Raw genomic sequence first — 15,285 nt, 5'->3', positions numbered from 1 at the left:
CACCGCTCTGTCTCCTGTCACCCCCACCAGTCTTTCTCCCCTCCCCCCCGGTCCGTCTCTCTGTCACATCATACTCACCTACTCTAGGCGCGGTCCCTGCTTCTCCGATGGTCTCCGGGTGCCGGCAGCTCTTTTTGTGTTCAAGCTCATTAAAGTGATAAATATGGAAGCGACTCCACTCTCATAGGGGTGGAGCGCATATTCATTACTTTAATGAGCGGTACCAATGACTGCTGAACACAGGAACAAGCTGCTGGAAAGACCATCGCATCAGAGAAGCAGGGACGTGCAGACTGCGCAAGGAGGGCGAGTATGACGGGGGCGGGTGAGCATTGCGATATTCACCTGTCCCCGTTCCACCGCCGCACGCCGCTCCGTCTTCCGCGTCCTCTGGCTGTGACGTTCAGGTCAGAGGACACGATGACGTGTTTAGTGTGCGCTCTACCCTCTGCCTGAACACAGTCACTGCAGAGACCTGGAAGACGGAGCGCCGGTGGAACGGGGACATGTGAATATCTCAAGTGCCGGTGTCCCCACCTGCTCAGGACAAGAGGCGAGTAGGTTTTGTTTTTTTTTGGTTTTTAAATCACAGCAGCAGCATATGGAGCAAATGTTTCTATGGTGCATCTTATGGGGCCATAATCAACCTTTGTGCAGCATTATATGGGGCAAATGTTTCTATGGAGCATCATATGGGGCTATAATCAACCTTTATGCAGCATTATATGGGGCAAATGTTTCTATGGAGCCATAATCAACCTTTATGCAGCATTGTATGGGGCAAATGTTCCTTTGGAGCAACTTATGGGGCTATAATCAACCTTTGTGCAGCATAATATGGGGCATATTTTTGTATGGAGCATCTTATGGGGCCACCATAAACTTTATGGAGCATTATATGTTGCCCATCATGAACTGCATGGAGCACTATATGGGGCGTATTTTGTATGGAGCATCTTATGGGGCTCCTGATTCAATATGGATATTTAAAAACACTTAACCCACTGAAGTCTCAATTTTACTTTTATTGGTACCTATTTTTATTTTTGAAATTTACCAGTAGCTGCTGCATTTTCCACCCTAGGCTTATACTCGAGTCATTAAGTTTCCCAGTTTTTTTGTGGCAAAATTAGGGGTCTCAGCTTATACTCAGGTCAGCTTATACTCGAGTATATAAGGTATATACTTAGCCTGTACTGGCTATTAAAATGGGGAACCCTAAAAAAAAAAAAAAAAAAAAAAGAAATTATATATGGTCCCACTATAATTAATAACCAGCAAAGGCTATGCAGATACAGACACCCTGGTCATCTGCAAGAGTTAAAAATAAAAAAACAACAATATTCCATTTGTTCCATGACAGCTCTGTTACATCTAGATGTCAGGCTGCATGGTTGCATGATGCGACCACACAGCCTGTCATTCAGCAGAGACACTGAGCAGCGTGTACTCAGTGTCTCCCTGTGAACTCCTATTCCCTGTATGAGAACACCGCGAGCGTGAGAAAGTTCTCCTGCTTACGGTGCCGTCAGACAGGTCCTGCGAGTTCAGAGCCAATAAACTCACTTCACCTTTCTGATGTCAACGCGAGCGCCATGGAAAATTTTTTTTAAATTTTTTTTTAACTCTTTTGCAGATGACAAGGGCGTCAGTGGAATAGGCGAGGATGTAAGTATGGTTTAATTAAGATTTATTAAAGGAGTCTGTCATTCTTTCAATTAAAGGACATTATTCCGGGTGTCTGTGTTTTGATACAATGTGACTATGGGGTTAGTAAAGGGGGCGTCTTATTGACGCCTCCCCATTTCTAAACTCGGGGCTTGATGTCACCTGACAATATAAAGGTGACATCAACCCCGCCAACTATCACCCCACTTGTCACCGCTACAGGGCAAGTGGGAAGAGAGAGACCAAATGGAAGAACCTTAGAGAGGCGCCTTTTCTGGGGCGGCTGAGAGCTTATGTTTTTTGCCTTGGGGGGCAGTATCCATGGCTTCTTCCTAGGCTATTAATATCAGCCCACAGCTGTCTGCATAGCCTTTGCTGGTTATTAATTATAACGGGATTTTAATCCGATTTGTGTTTGATGCTTCAACATTAACCCCTCTGTGACCTTAGACGTACTATCCCGTCGAGGTGCCCTGGGCTTATCTGACCCTGGACGGGATAGTACGTCATAGCCGATCGGCCGCGCTCACGGGGGGAGCGCGGCCGATCGCGGCCGGGTGTCAGCTGCTTATCGCAGCTGACATCCGGCACTATGTGCCAGGAGCGGTCACGGACCGCCCCCGGCACATTAACCCCTGGCACACCACGATCAAAGATGATCGCGATGTGCCGGCGGTGCAGGGAAGCACCGCGCAGGGAGGGGGCTCCCTGCGGGCTTCCCTGAGACCCCCGGAGCAACGCGATGTGATCGCGTTGCTGCGAGGGTCTCACCTCCCTCCCTGCTCCCTCCAGCCCCGGATCCAAGATGGCCGCGGATCCGGGTCCTGCAGGGAGGGAGGTGGCTTCACAGAGCCTGCTCAGAGCAGGCACTGTGAAGAATGCAGCGCTGCATGTCAGATCAGTGATCTGACAGAGTGCTGTGCAAACTGTCAGATCACTGATCTGTGATGTCCCCCCCTGGGACAAAGCAAAAAAGTAAAAAAAAATTTTTCCAAATGTGTAAAAAAAATAAAAAAAAATATTCCAAAATAATGAAAAAAAAAAAAAAAATATTATTCCCATAAATACATTTCTTCATCTAAATAAAAAAAAAAAAAACAATAAAAGTACACATATTTAGTATCGCCGCGTCCGTAACGACCCGACCTATAAAACTGTCCCACTAGCTAACCCCTTCAGTAAACACCGTAAGAAAAAAAAAAAAAAAACGAGGCAAAACACAACGCTTTATTATCATACCGCCGAACAAAAAGTGGAATAACACGCGATCAAAAGGACAGATATAAATAACCATGGTACCGCTGAAAGCGTCAAATTGTCCCGCAAAAAAAGAGCCGCCATACAGCATCATCAGCAAAAAAATAAAAAAGTTATAGTCCTGAGAATAAAGCGATGCAAAAAAAATTATTTTATCTGTAAAATAGTTTTTATCGTATAAAAGAGCCAAACCATAAAAAAATGATATAAATGAGGTATCGCTGTAATCGTACTGACCCGAAGAATAAAACTGATTTATCAATTTTACCAAACGCGGAACGGTATAAACGCCTCCCCCAATAGAAATTCATGAATAGCTGGCTTTTGGTCATTCTTCCTCACAAAAATCGGAATAAAAAGCGATAAAAAAATGTCACGTGCCCAAAAATGTTTTCAATAAAAACGTCAACTCGTCCCGCAAAAAACAAGACCTCACATGACTCTGTGGACCAAAATATGGAAAAATTATAGCTCTCAAAATGTGGTATTGCAAAAAATATTTTTTGCAATAAAAAGGGTCTTTCAGTGTGTGACGGCTGCCAATCATAAAAACCCGCTAAAAAACTCGCTATAAAAGTAAATCAAACCCCCCTTCATCACCCCCTTAGTTAGGGAAAAATAAAAAAAAATGTATTTATTTCCATTTTCCCGTTAGGGCTAGGGTTAGGGCTAGGGTTAGGGCTAGGGCTAGGGTTAGGGCTAGGGTTAGGGCTAGGGTTAGGGCTAGGGTTAGGGCTAGGGTTAGGGTTAGGGCTAGGGTTAGGGCTAGGGTTAGGGTTAGGGTTAGGGCTAGGGTTAGGGCTAGGGTTAGGGCTAGGGTTAGGGTTAGGGCTAGGGTTAGGGTTAGGGTTAGGGCTAGGGTTAGGGCTAGGGTTAGGGTTAGGGTTGGGGCTACAGTTAGGGTTGGGGCTAAAGTTAGGGTTAGGGTTTAGATTACATTTACAGTTGGGAATAGGGTTGGGATTAGGGTTAGGGGTGTGTCAGGGTTAGAGGTGTGGTTAGGGTTACCGTTGGAATTAGGGTTAGGGGTGTGTTTAGATTAGGGTTTCAGTTATAATTGGGGGGTTTCCACTGTTTCGGCACATCAGGGGCTCTCCAAACACGACATGGCGTCCGATCTCAATTCCAGCCAATTCTGCGTTGAAAAAGTAAAACAGTGCTCCTTCCCTTCCGAGCTCTCCTGTGTGCCCAAACAGGGGTTTACCCCAACATATGGGGTATCAGCGTACTCAGGACAAATTGGACAACAACTTTTGTGGACCAATTTCTCCTGTTACCCTTGGGAAAATACAAAACTGGGGGCTAAAAAATAATTTTTGTGGGAAAACAAAAAGATTTTTTATTTTCACGGCTCTGCGTTATAAACTGTAGTGAAACACTTGGGGGTTCAAAGTTCTCACAACACATCTAGATAAGTTCATTGAGGGGTCTAGTTTCCAATATGGGGTCACTTGTGGGGGGTTTCTACTGTTTAGGTACATTAGGGGCTCTGCAAACGCAATGTGACGCCTGCAGACCAATCCATCTAAGTCTGCATTCCAAATGATGCTCCTTCCCTTCCGAGCCCTCCCATGCGCCCAAACGGTGGTTCCCCCCCACATATCGGGTATCAGCGTACTCAGGACAAATTGGACAACAACATTTAGGGTCCAATTTCTCCTGCTAACCTTGGAAAAATACAAAACTGGGGGCTAAAATATAATTTTTGTGGAAAAAAAAAATATTTTTTATTTGCATGGCTCTGCGTTATAAACTGTAGTGAAATACTTGGGGGTTCAAAGCTCTCACAACACATCAAGATGAGTTCCTTAGGGGGGTCTACTTTCCAAAATGGTGTCACTTGTGGGGGGTTTCTACTGTTTAGGTACATTAGGGGCTCTGCAAACGCAATGTGACGCCTGCAGACCATTCCATCTAAGTCTGCATTCCAAATGGCGCTCCTTCCCTTCCGAGCCCTCCCATGCGCCCAAACGGTGGTTCCCCCCCACATATGGGGTATAAGCGTACTCAGGACAAATTGGACAACAACTTTTGAGGTCCAATTTCTTCTCTTACCCTTGGAAAAATAAAAAATTGGGGGCAAAAATATAATTTTTGTGAAAAAATATGATTTTTTATTTTTACGGTTCTGCATTATAAACTTCTGTGAAGCACTTGGTGGGTCAAAGTGCTCACCACACATCCAGATAAGTTCCTTAGGGGGTCTACTTTCCAAAATGGTGTCACTTGTGGGGGGTTTCAATGTTTAGGCACATCAGTGGCTCTCCAAACGCAACATGGCGTCCCATCTCAATTCCTGTCAATTTTGCATTGAAAAGTCAAATAGCGCTCCTTCCCTTCCGAGCTCTCCCATGCGCCCAAACAGTGGTTTACTGCCACATATGGGGTATCAGCGTACTCAGGACAAATTGGACAACAACTTTTTGGGTCCAATTTCTCCTGTTACCCTTGGTAAAATAAAACAAATTGGAGCTGAAGTAAATTTTTTGTGTAAAAAAGTTAAATGTTCATTTTTATTTAAACATTCCAAAAATTCCTATTAAACACCTGAAGGGTTAATAAACTTCTTGAATGTGGTTTTGAGCACCTTGAGGGGTGCAGTTTTTAGAATGGTGTCACATTTGGGCATTTTCTATCATATAGACCCCTCAAAATGACTTCAAATGAGACGTGGTCCCTAATAAAAAATGGTGTTGTAAAAATGAGAAATTGCTGGTCAACTTTTAACCCTTATAACTCCCTAACAAAAAAAAAATTGGTTCCAAAATTATGCTGATGTAAAGGAGACATGTGGGAAATGTTACTTATTAAGTATTTTGTGTGACATATCTCTGTGATTTAATTGCATAAAAATTCAAAGTTTGAAAATTGCGAAATTTTCAAAATTTTCGCCAAATTTCCGTTTTTTTCACAAATAAACGCAGGTACTATCAAAGAAATTTTACCACTATCATGAAGTACAATATGTCACGAGAAAACAATGTCAGAATCACCAGGATCCGTTGAAGCGTTTCGGAGTTATAACCTCATAAAGGGACAGTGGTCAGAATTGTAAAAATTGGCCTGGTCATTGACGTGCAAACCACCCTTGGGGGTTAAATAGTCTAAGTTAGATGAAAGGATGTGAGAAAAATATAAGCATAAATTACATTTATGGGATCAAATAACTAAAAATTAGCATGTGCATATGTGTTCACCCTTTTGCTATGAAGCCCCTAAAAATTTCTGGTGCAAGCATTTTAGTTAAAGTTATTAAGAAATACAAGTTTGGGTTAGTTAATTAAAAAAAATAAAAATGATGATACCCCAGAGCACCATCAAATCCATTATCAAATGGAAAGAACATGGTACCACAACAAACCTGCCATGAGAGGGTCGCTCACCAAAACTCTCAGCTCGGGCAAGGAAGGCATTAATAAGAGAGACAGCATAGAGACCAAAGGTAACCCTGAAGGAGCTGCAGAGTTCCCAAGGAGAGACACGAGAATCTGTCAATACGACCACAATCCGCAGGCTCCATAGAGGTAGCCTTTATGGAAGAGTGGACAGAAAAGGCCTTTACTTACACACAAAAATTGTAAGGCTTGCTTTGACTTTGCCAAAAGACATGTGGAGACTCCCCAAATATATGGAGGAAGGTGCGATGGTCAGATGAGAACAAAATTTTACTTTTTGTCCACCAAGGTAAATGCTATGTCACGTTGCCAGGTCACTTTTACTACATAATAAACGCTGTAAGAACTAACACCAAAAAACAATAGTAGAATTGTGCCATTCAAAACTACAACCTGTCCTGCAAAAAAGAAGACCTCATATGGCGACAAATATGTAAAAAGTTATGGCTCTTGCAACAAGAGGAGGAACAAAAATAAAAGTACAAAAATGAAAAATTCCCAGATCCTTAATGGGCAGATTGCGAATATCGGCAGCGTTATATGTAAATATGAAAATAATAGCTGTAAGGTATCTAGCACTGCACAGCATGTACTTAAACCTAATGTAGGCGACATGATAAAAATAAGTAAAATAAAGGCTGGAAGATAAATTAAATAATCAGACATAAAATGTATTATTCTGTTCACGTCACCTTTCTTACTCCTTCTGCTCAAATCAATCCAGGTCAATAAGCAACATCATTTTATTATTAAAATGCTTCAAAGTTGTCTCTGCAACAAATGTGATTTTATCTTGTTTCACATATTTTCTTAGTACCTTAAGCATCTGCAAAATGCCTAGTAAAGTAGTTTTTTTTTTATATTGAAAATTTTGGTTACAACTTCTTTTACAATAAATGGGACCTAGGATATAATTGGAGGCAACTACTGGTTGGAAGTGTCAGACATTAAAATCTAACCCAAGACCACATCTAAATAGAGTTTGTATATCCTGTATGTATGCGCACATATTACAAATAAAATGTAAAAAAAAAAAAAAAGAAGAAAACCATTAGTAAAAACTAGGCTATGAAAAACTACATCCGATTGTTCTAGAGTAACTGTCGTTTTAATTTTCACACATAAATCAACAGTATACATGAAAATATGAAACTTTAGGAAATTTCTTATTAGAGGAATCGAATTAGACCTATCATTAATTCTTAAACGGAACCTGTCAGCGCTACAACCCCCCCCCCCCCCTCCCCCTCCCCGGGACGCTAATGAAGGAAGAGGCGGCACCCGGCGTGCAGAGGCGCTGAGTGACAGCTGTGGTGCATCTGTATTAGGGGGGGAAAGACCTGCCCCCAGGTCTAATTCGAGGTATGAGGGGACACATTATAAAAGTGATTATTGCAGCATTTGCAGGGACCCAAACTAAAAGAGCCACCTTGACAGAATGCAGCATTAGTGCTGCACAAGGTGGCTCTTCTAGTTAAAAACGCCTGGGGGGGGTGACAGGTTCCCTTTAAAATGAAGTATGGGAGTGCCGCAGATAGCGGAGTCCAGCATTCAGGTGTATCCAGCAGTCCTACAGCCAATGAATGTAGCTGTGTTGTATGTGTGACAGGGAATTTCAGAGCTTTACTCTTAAGATCGTGGAGAGTGAAGATGGTCAGCCCCCCACCAACCCACACGTTATCGTCTACTCTATGGATAGCTGATAACTTATAATAATAAATAATGCTAACTTTAAATATTGGGAATAAATTTTCTATTGTAGAAACGAGAATGCAAGGACATTAACTTTTCCCTTAAGGAAATACAAAGTAGCTATAGAAGGAATAATAACACGCCTCAGGATAAAAATGCTGGAGGCCTCTGAATTGATTTGCTCCAATGAAATGATGGTGACACATTATTGGTGACACCTATATGTCATGTGCCTTTTGTGAGTTGCTCAGACAAACAGGTGCATACATGATGGTTTATGGCTGAGCAGATGGTCCATGATCCATCAGGAAAAATCATGTTACATTCTACTAACGCATTTACAGGAGATAGGCACCAAAGATTGTCAGATATGTAAATGTATAAAGCCCAGTGAAGAAGTGTGATACCGTGAAATGAAATGAAGTGAAGCGAATATTTCAGACCCCAAAACATTTCTGAAGAAAAGGTGTGGGATTACCAGAAAGGAATGCACAGGATTAGAAAATAAGGTAAGCTGTTTTTTCCAGAAACATTGCCAACCCCAGCCATGGGATACATCTCGTATGGCAGTTTCCCCTGTGCAGAATTATTGGGCAACTGAGTATTTTGACTATGTCCTCATTTTTATTCAGATTTTCCAACTTCAGGCTGTATAAACTTGAATGCTTATTGGATGAAGCAGATCAGGTGATGTTTATATGTGTAATGAGTAGGGTATGACCTAAGGATATGACACCCTTTATCAAGCTGTGCAGAATTATTAGGCAGGTTGTTTTCCTCAGGTAAAATGGGCAAAAAAAAAAAAAAGATTCAACCGACTAGAACAAGTCAAAAATTGTTACAATATTAGGGCGCGCTAACTATCAAACGTTTTGTTGCAAATCGCCAACAGGGTCATAAGAATTGTGTTGGAAAAAATGTTGAGAATTCGATTAAAATCAACTTTTATAAATATCTATTACAAATGTGTAGATCTAAACAGACAAAAAGTAGGATATGGACTCATTTCATACACTAGCCCAATAGACAGATAGCATACATTGTCATCTACCCATCTTCACAGTATAAGACATAAATTAAGTTTACAATTCGCACCATCTATTGGTCAGGGTGATGTCACCATTGATGGAGTACACATCAGCAGTGGTCTGCACACACATTAGCTTACTTTAAGATAGATCCGCATCAACAGTGGTTGATAGGGCAAGTATATCAAGAGGTTTACATACTTATCAGATGGATACAATATTTTGAGATGTTTATCGATTTACAACATGCATATAGATAATTCGTTTACACTGTGAGGAAAAGAAAGTGTACCTTGGACCAACTCATTATAATGGTGACAAATATTGTAATGAGCTCTCCTCATCACTTGGCACGTACAGGTGTAGTTAATGAATTTGGAGTGAATTTCTATTTAAAAGCCCCATTCAGTGGTTATTAGCAGAGGTATTGACATAGATACTGAGCTGCTGTGTAAAGGATTCTGCTTTCTACCCTAGGCAGAATGAAGTCTTTAAGCTATTCCCCTGAGGAGCCCATGATGGAGGAGACACATCAGAAGGCGCATGAGGAATATACAGAGCTAGCTGTGGACTGCTCTTGTAAGGGCAGGAGATTTTGGGGCTTGGAGTCAGAGTATCCAAGTGCTCCCTGTATATTGCCAGATGCATACAACTCCTGTCCGGTATATCTGTGAGGGTGTCTAATGAGGCGAGATCATTCCAAACCGTTATTTTGAAAAGAGTAAAAAGATGTATATTAACTGTCAAATAATTGAGAACAATTGAACATAAAGGGACCAGGAAGCCATTATCCTCCAGTGCTGTCATATTCCAGAACTACAGCCTCCCTGGAGTGTCCAGAACTACAAGGTGCTGAGTGATCAGAGACATGGCTGAGGTAAGGAGGCTGAAATCCCACCTCTACTGAACAAGACACAAAAGTGGACACCTCAAGACTGGGACAAGAAATAACAGATTTTGCAAAGGTTTTTGGACTGATGAAATGAGACTGACTCTCAATGGACTAGATCAGGGGTCCCCAACTTGTGGCTCTGGAGCCACATGTAGCTCATGGGCCCATCATGTGTGACTCAAGGCTGCCTGCCAGCTTGGTGAAGTAGTATCTGGTCTAGTAAACAGCCATGAAGAGCAGGTGATGAAGAACAGAGATTGATGAGCATATACTGGCCTTGGCGGTTTAGAGAGAATTTAAGCATGGGAGCCTACAAAGAAGACATTTGCGCACACAGAACGCAACTAGTAAAGGTAAAACTTTATTGAAATAATTTAAGTATGATACTACCTGTCAGAGGAGGTGCTTGAAGCTGGATGAAATAGTGTTGTGCGAGTTCTTTATGGGAGAATACTGAATGGGGTATTATGGGAACCTCTGGATCTTTGTATATGGCTTTGTTGTTTTTTCTACAGTAAAGCTTTGGCTGTCTATATAATGGCAGCTATGGGTATCACAAATATGAGTGGGACGGGAGCTGGTTGTGGCTCACGACAGTCTCTCGAAGCTGAATGTGGCTCTCAAGGTCAGAAAAGGTTGCAGACCACTGACTTTGTGCATCCCAAGTACACACTATAAGACAGGGGTCCCCAAACTACGGCCCGCGGGCCGCATCCAGCCCCCGGAGGCCTTTTACCCGGCCCCCGCCGCAATTCACATGTTCCTCTCGCTTCTGAGCGCCCGGCGCTATGCAGAAGCGAGAGTTCGGCGCTCATCTTCCAGAGTCTGGAATCCAGACTGAGACTCCAGTCCAGACCTAGATGAGCACGTCGCACGTAGTGACGCGCGACGTGCGCATCTAGGCCTCACAGACGAACAGCAAGGAGCGCGCCGAGGAGACCGCTGAGGAGACAGGAGGACCAGCCGCGCTGTCTGAGTGATACCGGAGCCGCGAGAGACGTCCCATGTATGTGACAGGCTCCGAGAGGCAGCAGGTTAGTGACACCTGTCATGGAGGAGCCCCCTTCTGTCACCGAGTAGTGTCATTATTAGGAAACAGGCTGCAGTAGCTCTGTGAGGGCACTGTGTGGCTCAGGGGAAGCGCCAGGACCAGAGGGGCTGGGAAGTTACCACTGGTTTAGGGTTAGCTCCTCACTGCTGCCAGGACCTGGATTGGTGAATGATGCCGTCTGCCATACATCAGCCACAGAGAGCAGTGGCCAGGAGCTGGCCAGTGATCTCCTCATGGGGGTCGTCCCCCTGCGCTATCTTACAATGGTGGGGCCTCCTGTGCTATACCAGAATCGGGGTCCCCTGCGCTATCTTAGAATGGTGGGGCCCCCTGTGCTGTATTAGAATGGTGGGCGCTATGCAGAAGCGAGAGTTCGGCGCTCATCTTCAGAGTCTGGAATCCAGACTGAGACTCCAGTCCAGACCTAGATGAGCACGTCGCACGTAGTGACGCGCGACGTGCACATCTAGGCCTGACAGACGAACAGCGAGGAGCGCGGACAGCGCGGGAGCGGCTCCGCTACAGTGCACTGCTAGGTAATGTATAGTTTTCTTTGTTTTTTAAGCGGGGATGGGGGGGTTGGGAGAGAGCATGGGAGCTGGACCTATATGGGGGGGTTGGGAGAGAGCATGGAGCTGGACCTATATAGGGGAAGACAGAGCATGGAGCTGGACCCATATGGGGGAAGACAGAGCATAGAGCTGGACCTATATGGGGGAAGACAGAGCATGGAGCTGGACCTTTATGGGGGAAGACAGAGCATGGAGCTGGACCCATATGGGGGAAGACAGAGCATGGGAGCTGGACCTATATGGGGGAAGACAGAGCATGGAGCTGGATCTATATGGGGGAAGACACAGCATGGAGCTGGACCTATATTGGGGAATTCAGAGCATGGAGCTGGACCTATATGGGGGAAGACAGAGCATGGGAGCTGGACCTATATGGGGGAAGACAGAGCATGAAGCTGGACCTATATGGGGGAAGACAGAGCATGGAGCTGGACCCATATGGGGGAAGACACAGCATGGAGCTGGACCCATATGGGGGAAGACACAGCATGGAGCTGGACCTATATTGGGGAATTCAGAGCATGGAGCTGGACCTATATGGGGGAAGACAGAGCATGGGAGCTGGACCTATATGGGGGAAGACAGAGCATGGAGCTGGACCTATATGGGGGAAGACAGAGCATGGAGCTGGACCCATATGGGGGAAGACAGAGCATGGAGCTGGACCTATATGGGGGAAGACAGAGCATGGAGCTGGACCCATATGGGGGAAGACAGAGCATGGAGCTGGACCCATATGGGGGAAGACAGAGCATGGAGCTGGACCCATATGGGGGAAGACAGAGCATGGAGCTGGACCTATATGGGGGAAGACAGAGCATGGAGCTTGACCTATATGGGGGTGATTGTTGGTATATTGTTTTTGTAGGGCTGTATATATATCTATTGGTATTTTACTAATAGAAATTTGGAATCCCTAGGACACAATGACGTCAAGAAAGAGACATTGACCACCTCATCAGTCAAAAGCAGGCCCATAGTTCCCATTGAAATAATGGTGAGTTTGTTGATTTAAATTAACTAGTTCTTTATTTTGAATATTGTATTTGTTCCCTGTATGTTTTTTTTACTTTAAAATGAGATATGTGTAGTGTACATAGGGATTTTCACAGTTTTTTTTATAGTCCGGCCCTCCAACGGTCTGAGGGACAGTGAACTGGCCCCCTGTGTAAAAAGTTTGGGGACCCCTGCTATAAGAGCTCCTTCTCTAAAGGCAGCCATGTTAATGACCAGATAATCAAACCGGTTAAATTACAAAATGTTTCTGTACACCGTGAACCTAAAAGTAGATATTGTTACATAAAGTATACTCTATAAATTACATAGCTTTATAACCTATCCCATTTAATGTGAGCTTTATCCGCTTGTTCATATGGATCACTGATAAGGAACAAACAAAGAATAAAGAAAGTGAATATTTACTGGCAGGATTGATGAACTGTTCATGCAGCTCGTATGTCATCAGTGGTTCTGGCAGGCTCCTGAAATACAAGGGCAGCTCAAAGTTAAAACCAACCCTGTCAAGCTATTTTAATATATACTGGTTATGCAACATTTCTAAGTAGTATTGCAGCACAATTAACACATTTATTACTGAAAGTGCTCATTCACCTTAAATGTCTGGCATCTCGAAAAAGTTACATAAACCACCAATTATAGGAAGCTATAGGTTTACCAGAATTTTTGACAATAGACTTTGTAAAGATGTTGTCACAAAAAACAGTAATTCTACTTTTAATAACTCTGCAGCTTATATTCTGGATGCCTGTGTTCGGCCTCCTTCACATGTCCGTGTTTCAGGTACATGCGGCATCTTTTTTTTTTTCCACATGTACCACACGTACTTATTATAATCTTATTATTACTTTTTATTATTGCACACACACGTCCATTTTTTTTTTTTTTACCAGCAGCACGGATGACAAGGGCCAATACAAGTCTATGGGACAGCACACGGACGGCATACAGCATCACAGTCCATATTACTCCAGAAGTGTATATGCAAAATGATCACACTGAAATCACTGGTCATTGACAGAAAATGTGAGGGCCTCAAACGCTTTAGTACTGCTCAGAAATTGCAAATGTGATAATGTGATATATCATTTAAGCATATTGCTACTGATATATATATATATATATATATACATATATATAATTTTTACTTCAATATCTAAGTTTTAAGCTTTCTAGGACCAATTACTATAATTCTAGAAAGGAGTGGTGATCCGAAACATCCTAGGTAATCTTCTATCATGGTCATCCCAAAAGATTATTTTGATGAGATCAGAGTATCGTAGAGCAACTGGAAATAAAAAAAAAAAAAAAAAAGATCTCTAACAAATCTTTTACCTGTCTTGTGTCCTTTTGTGCATTTTATAGAAGCAGCACTGAATCTATCATGGGCGATGTCCACCACTGCAATCCTGAACCTATTGTCTGATCCTGAACAACTGGACAGGGACTGCCGACACTTAAACTCCCAAGCGCTTTAGATAGCGGTCTGTCAAACACTGGTTCTGCAGGCAGTTATCGCACCCAACTTTACCATACACTAAAGTGATCACACTACCAAGAGGTCCTGTCACCGGGTTACCGCGACAGTGTGGAGCCAGAAGACTGCAGCGTCTGAGTACTCCTACTCCGGCGCTGAGAAGAAGCACTTCGCTTTCATTTTAAATATGTTTATTTCTTCTGGCAGAACAGGGGTTAATGAGGCATGTTGGAAATCCCTGTGCTCACAGCTGAGCTTGGTTAGCCACTCCTTTCCCCTTTATAATCTGAGCTCTGTTACAAATTCTTGTCAGAGCTAGCATTTGTTGCATGGCTAATGGAGGGAGAGGAGCCCATATGAGAAGAAGAGTTCGAGGAGTTATCAGTGACTTGCTTGGTTTGTAGGTTTGGTAATTCCTTCTCTGTTTTTGTTTATTCCCTTATTGCCATGCCCCGATGCATTCCTCTGTTACATGTGAGTGAATATTTTTTTTATACCTGGAGTTTTCTATTAACCCTTGTTTGTGCTGCCTTGTTTGTCGGGTTGGTGTACTACGGTGCACAGTAGCGCCCCTTCTTCCCTTGGTGGGGTAAGAGAACAGACAGAGGGCTAACTCAGGATATAAGGAAAGGGTGAAGACCCCAGCATCTTCACCTTCAGAAGTATCCCAGGGAGTAGGGCAAACTAGGGCACCCCCTAGTGTTAGGGACAGGGAAGGAGCCCCTGGTCCCAGGTCAACCGACAGCTGTGTCATGACAGCTCCTGTGTTCTCTATGAAAACAATCTCTGGAGAACAAAAGTATAGGCAGTCCAAAATCGGATATGTTGGATCATTAACTTTCCCCTAAACTCATCTGTTGTGATGCGCACACAATAGACGGACAGCTGAACCTGTCGATAATCAGTGGGTATGGATGATGCTAGTCTAATGTTTATATGGGCATTTAGTAACTAAGTTTCCTTCTGTATTACAGACTGCAATCTAATGACAGTTTTTAAAAATGCTTGCTTCATGATTATCTTGCGATTTAAACAAGCTGCTCATCACTCAATGAACAAGGAAAAACAGGATTTTTGGTTGCTTACCGTAAAATCTGTTTCTCTGAGCCTTCATTGGGGGACACAGGAACCATGGGTGTATGCTGCTGCCACTAGGAGGCTGACACTATGCAAATAAAAAAGTTAGCTCCTCTGCAGTGTACACCCCACCGACAGGAAGTAGGATATTCAGTTAGT

The 15,285-nt window shown here is 43.3% G+C and overlaps 1 protein-coding gene across 1 annotated transcript in view; it reads right to left on the bottom strand.

Annotated features, from left to right (window-relative positions):
• Positions 1-15,285, bottom strand: part of ARHGAP10 (Rho GTPase activating protein 10) — a 392,295-nt gene that overhangs the window by 156,899 nt on the left and 220,111 nt on the right. Inside the window, exon 16 of the mRNA XM_069744044.1 lies at positions 12,978-13,036. Within this exon, the coding sequence (XP_069600145.1) occupies positions 12,978-13,036 (59 nt within the window). The remainder of the gene's footprint in view (positions 1-12,977; positions 13,037-15,285) is intronic.

Source organism: Ranitomeya imitator, chromosome 1 (genome assembly GCF_032444005.1).
Source record: "Ranitomeya imitator isolate aRanImi1 chromosome 1, aRanImi1.pri, whole genome shotgun sequence".
NCBI lineage: Eukaryota > Metazoa > Chordata > Amphibia > Anura > Dendrobatidae > Ranitomeya > Ranitomeya imitator.
Note: the sequence above shows the minus strand (reverse complement) of the source record. Positions and strands in the feature narration are given on the sequence as shown.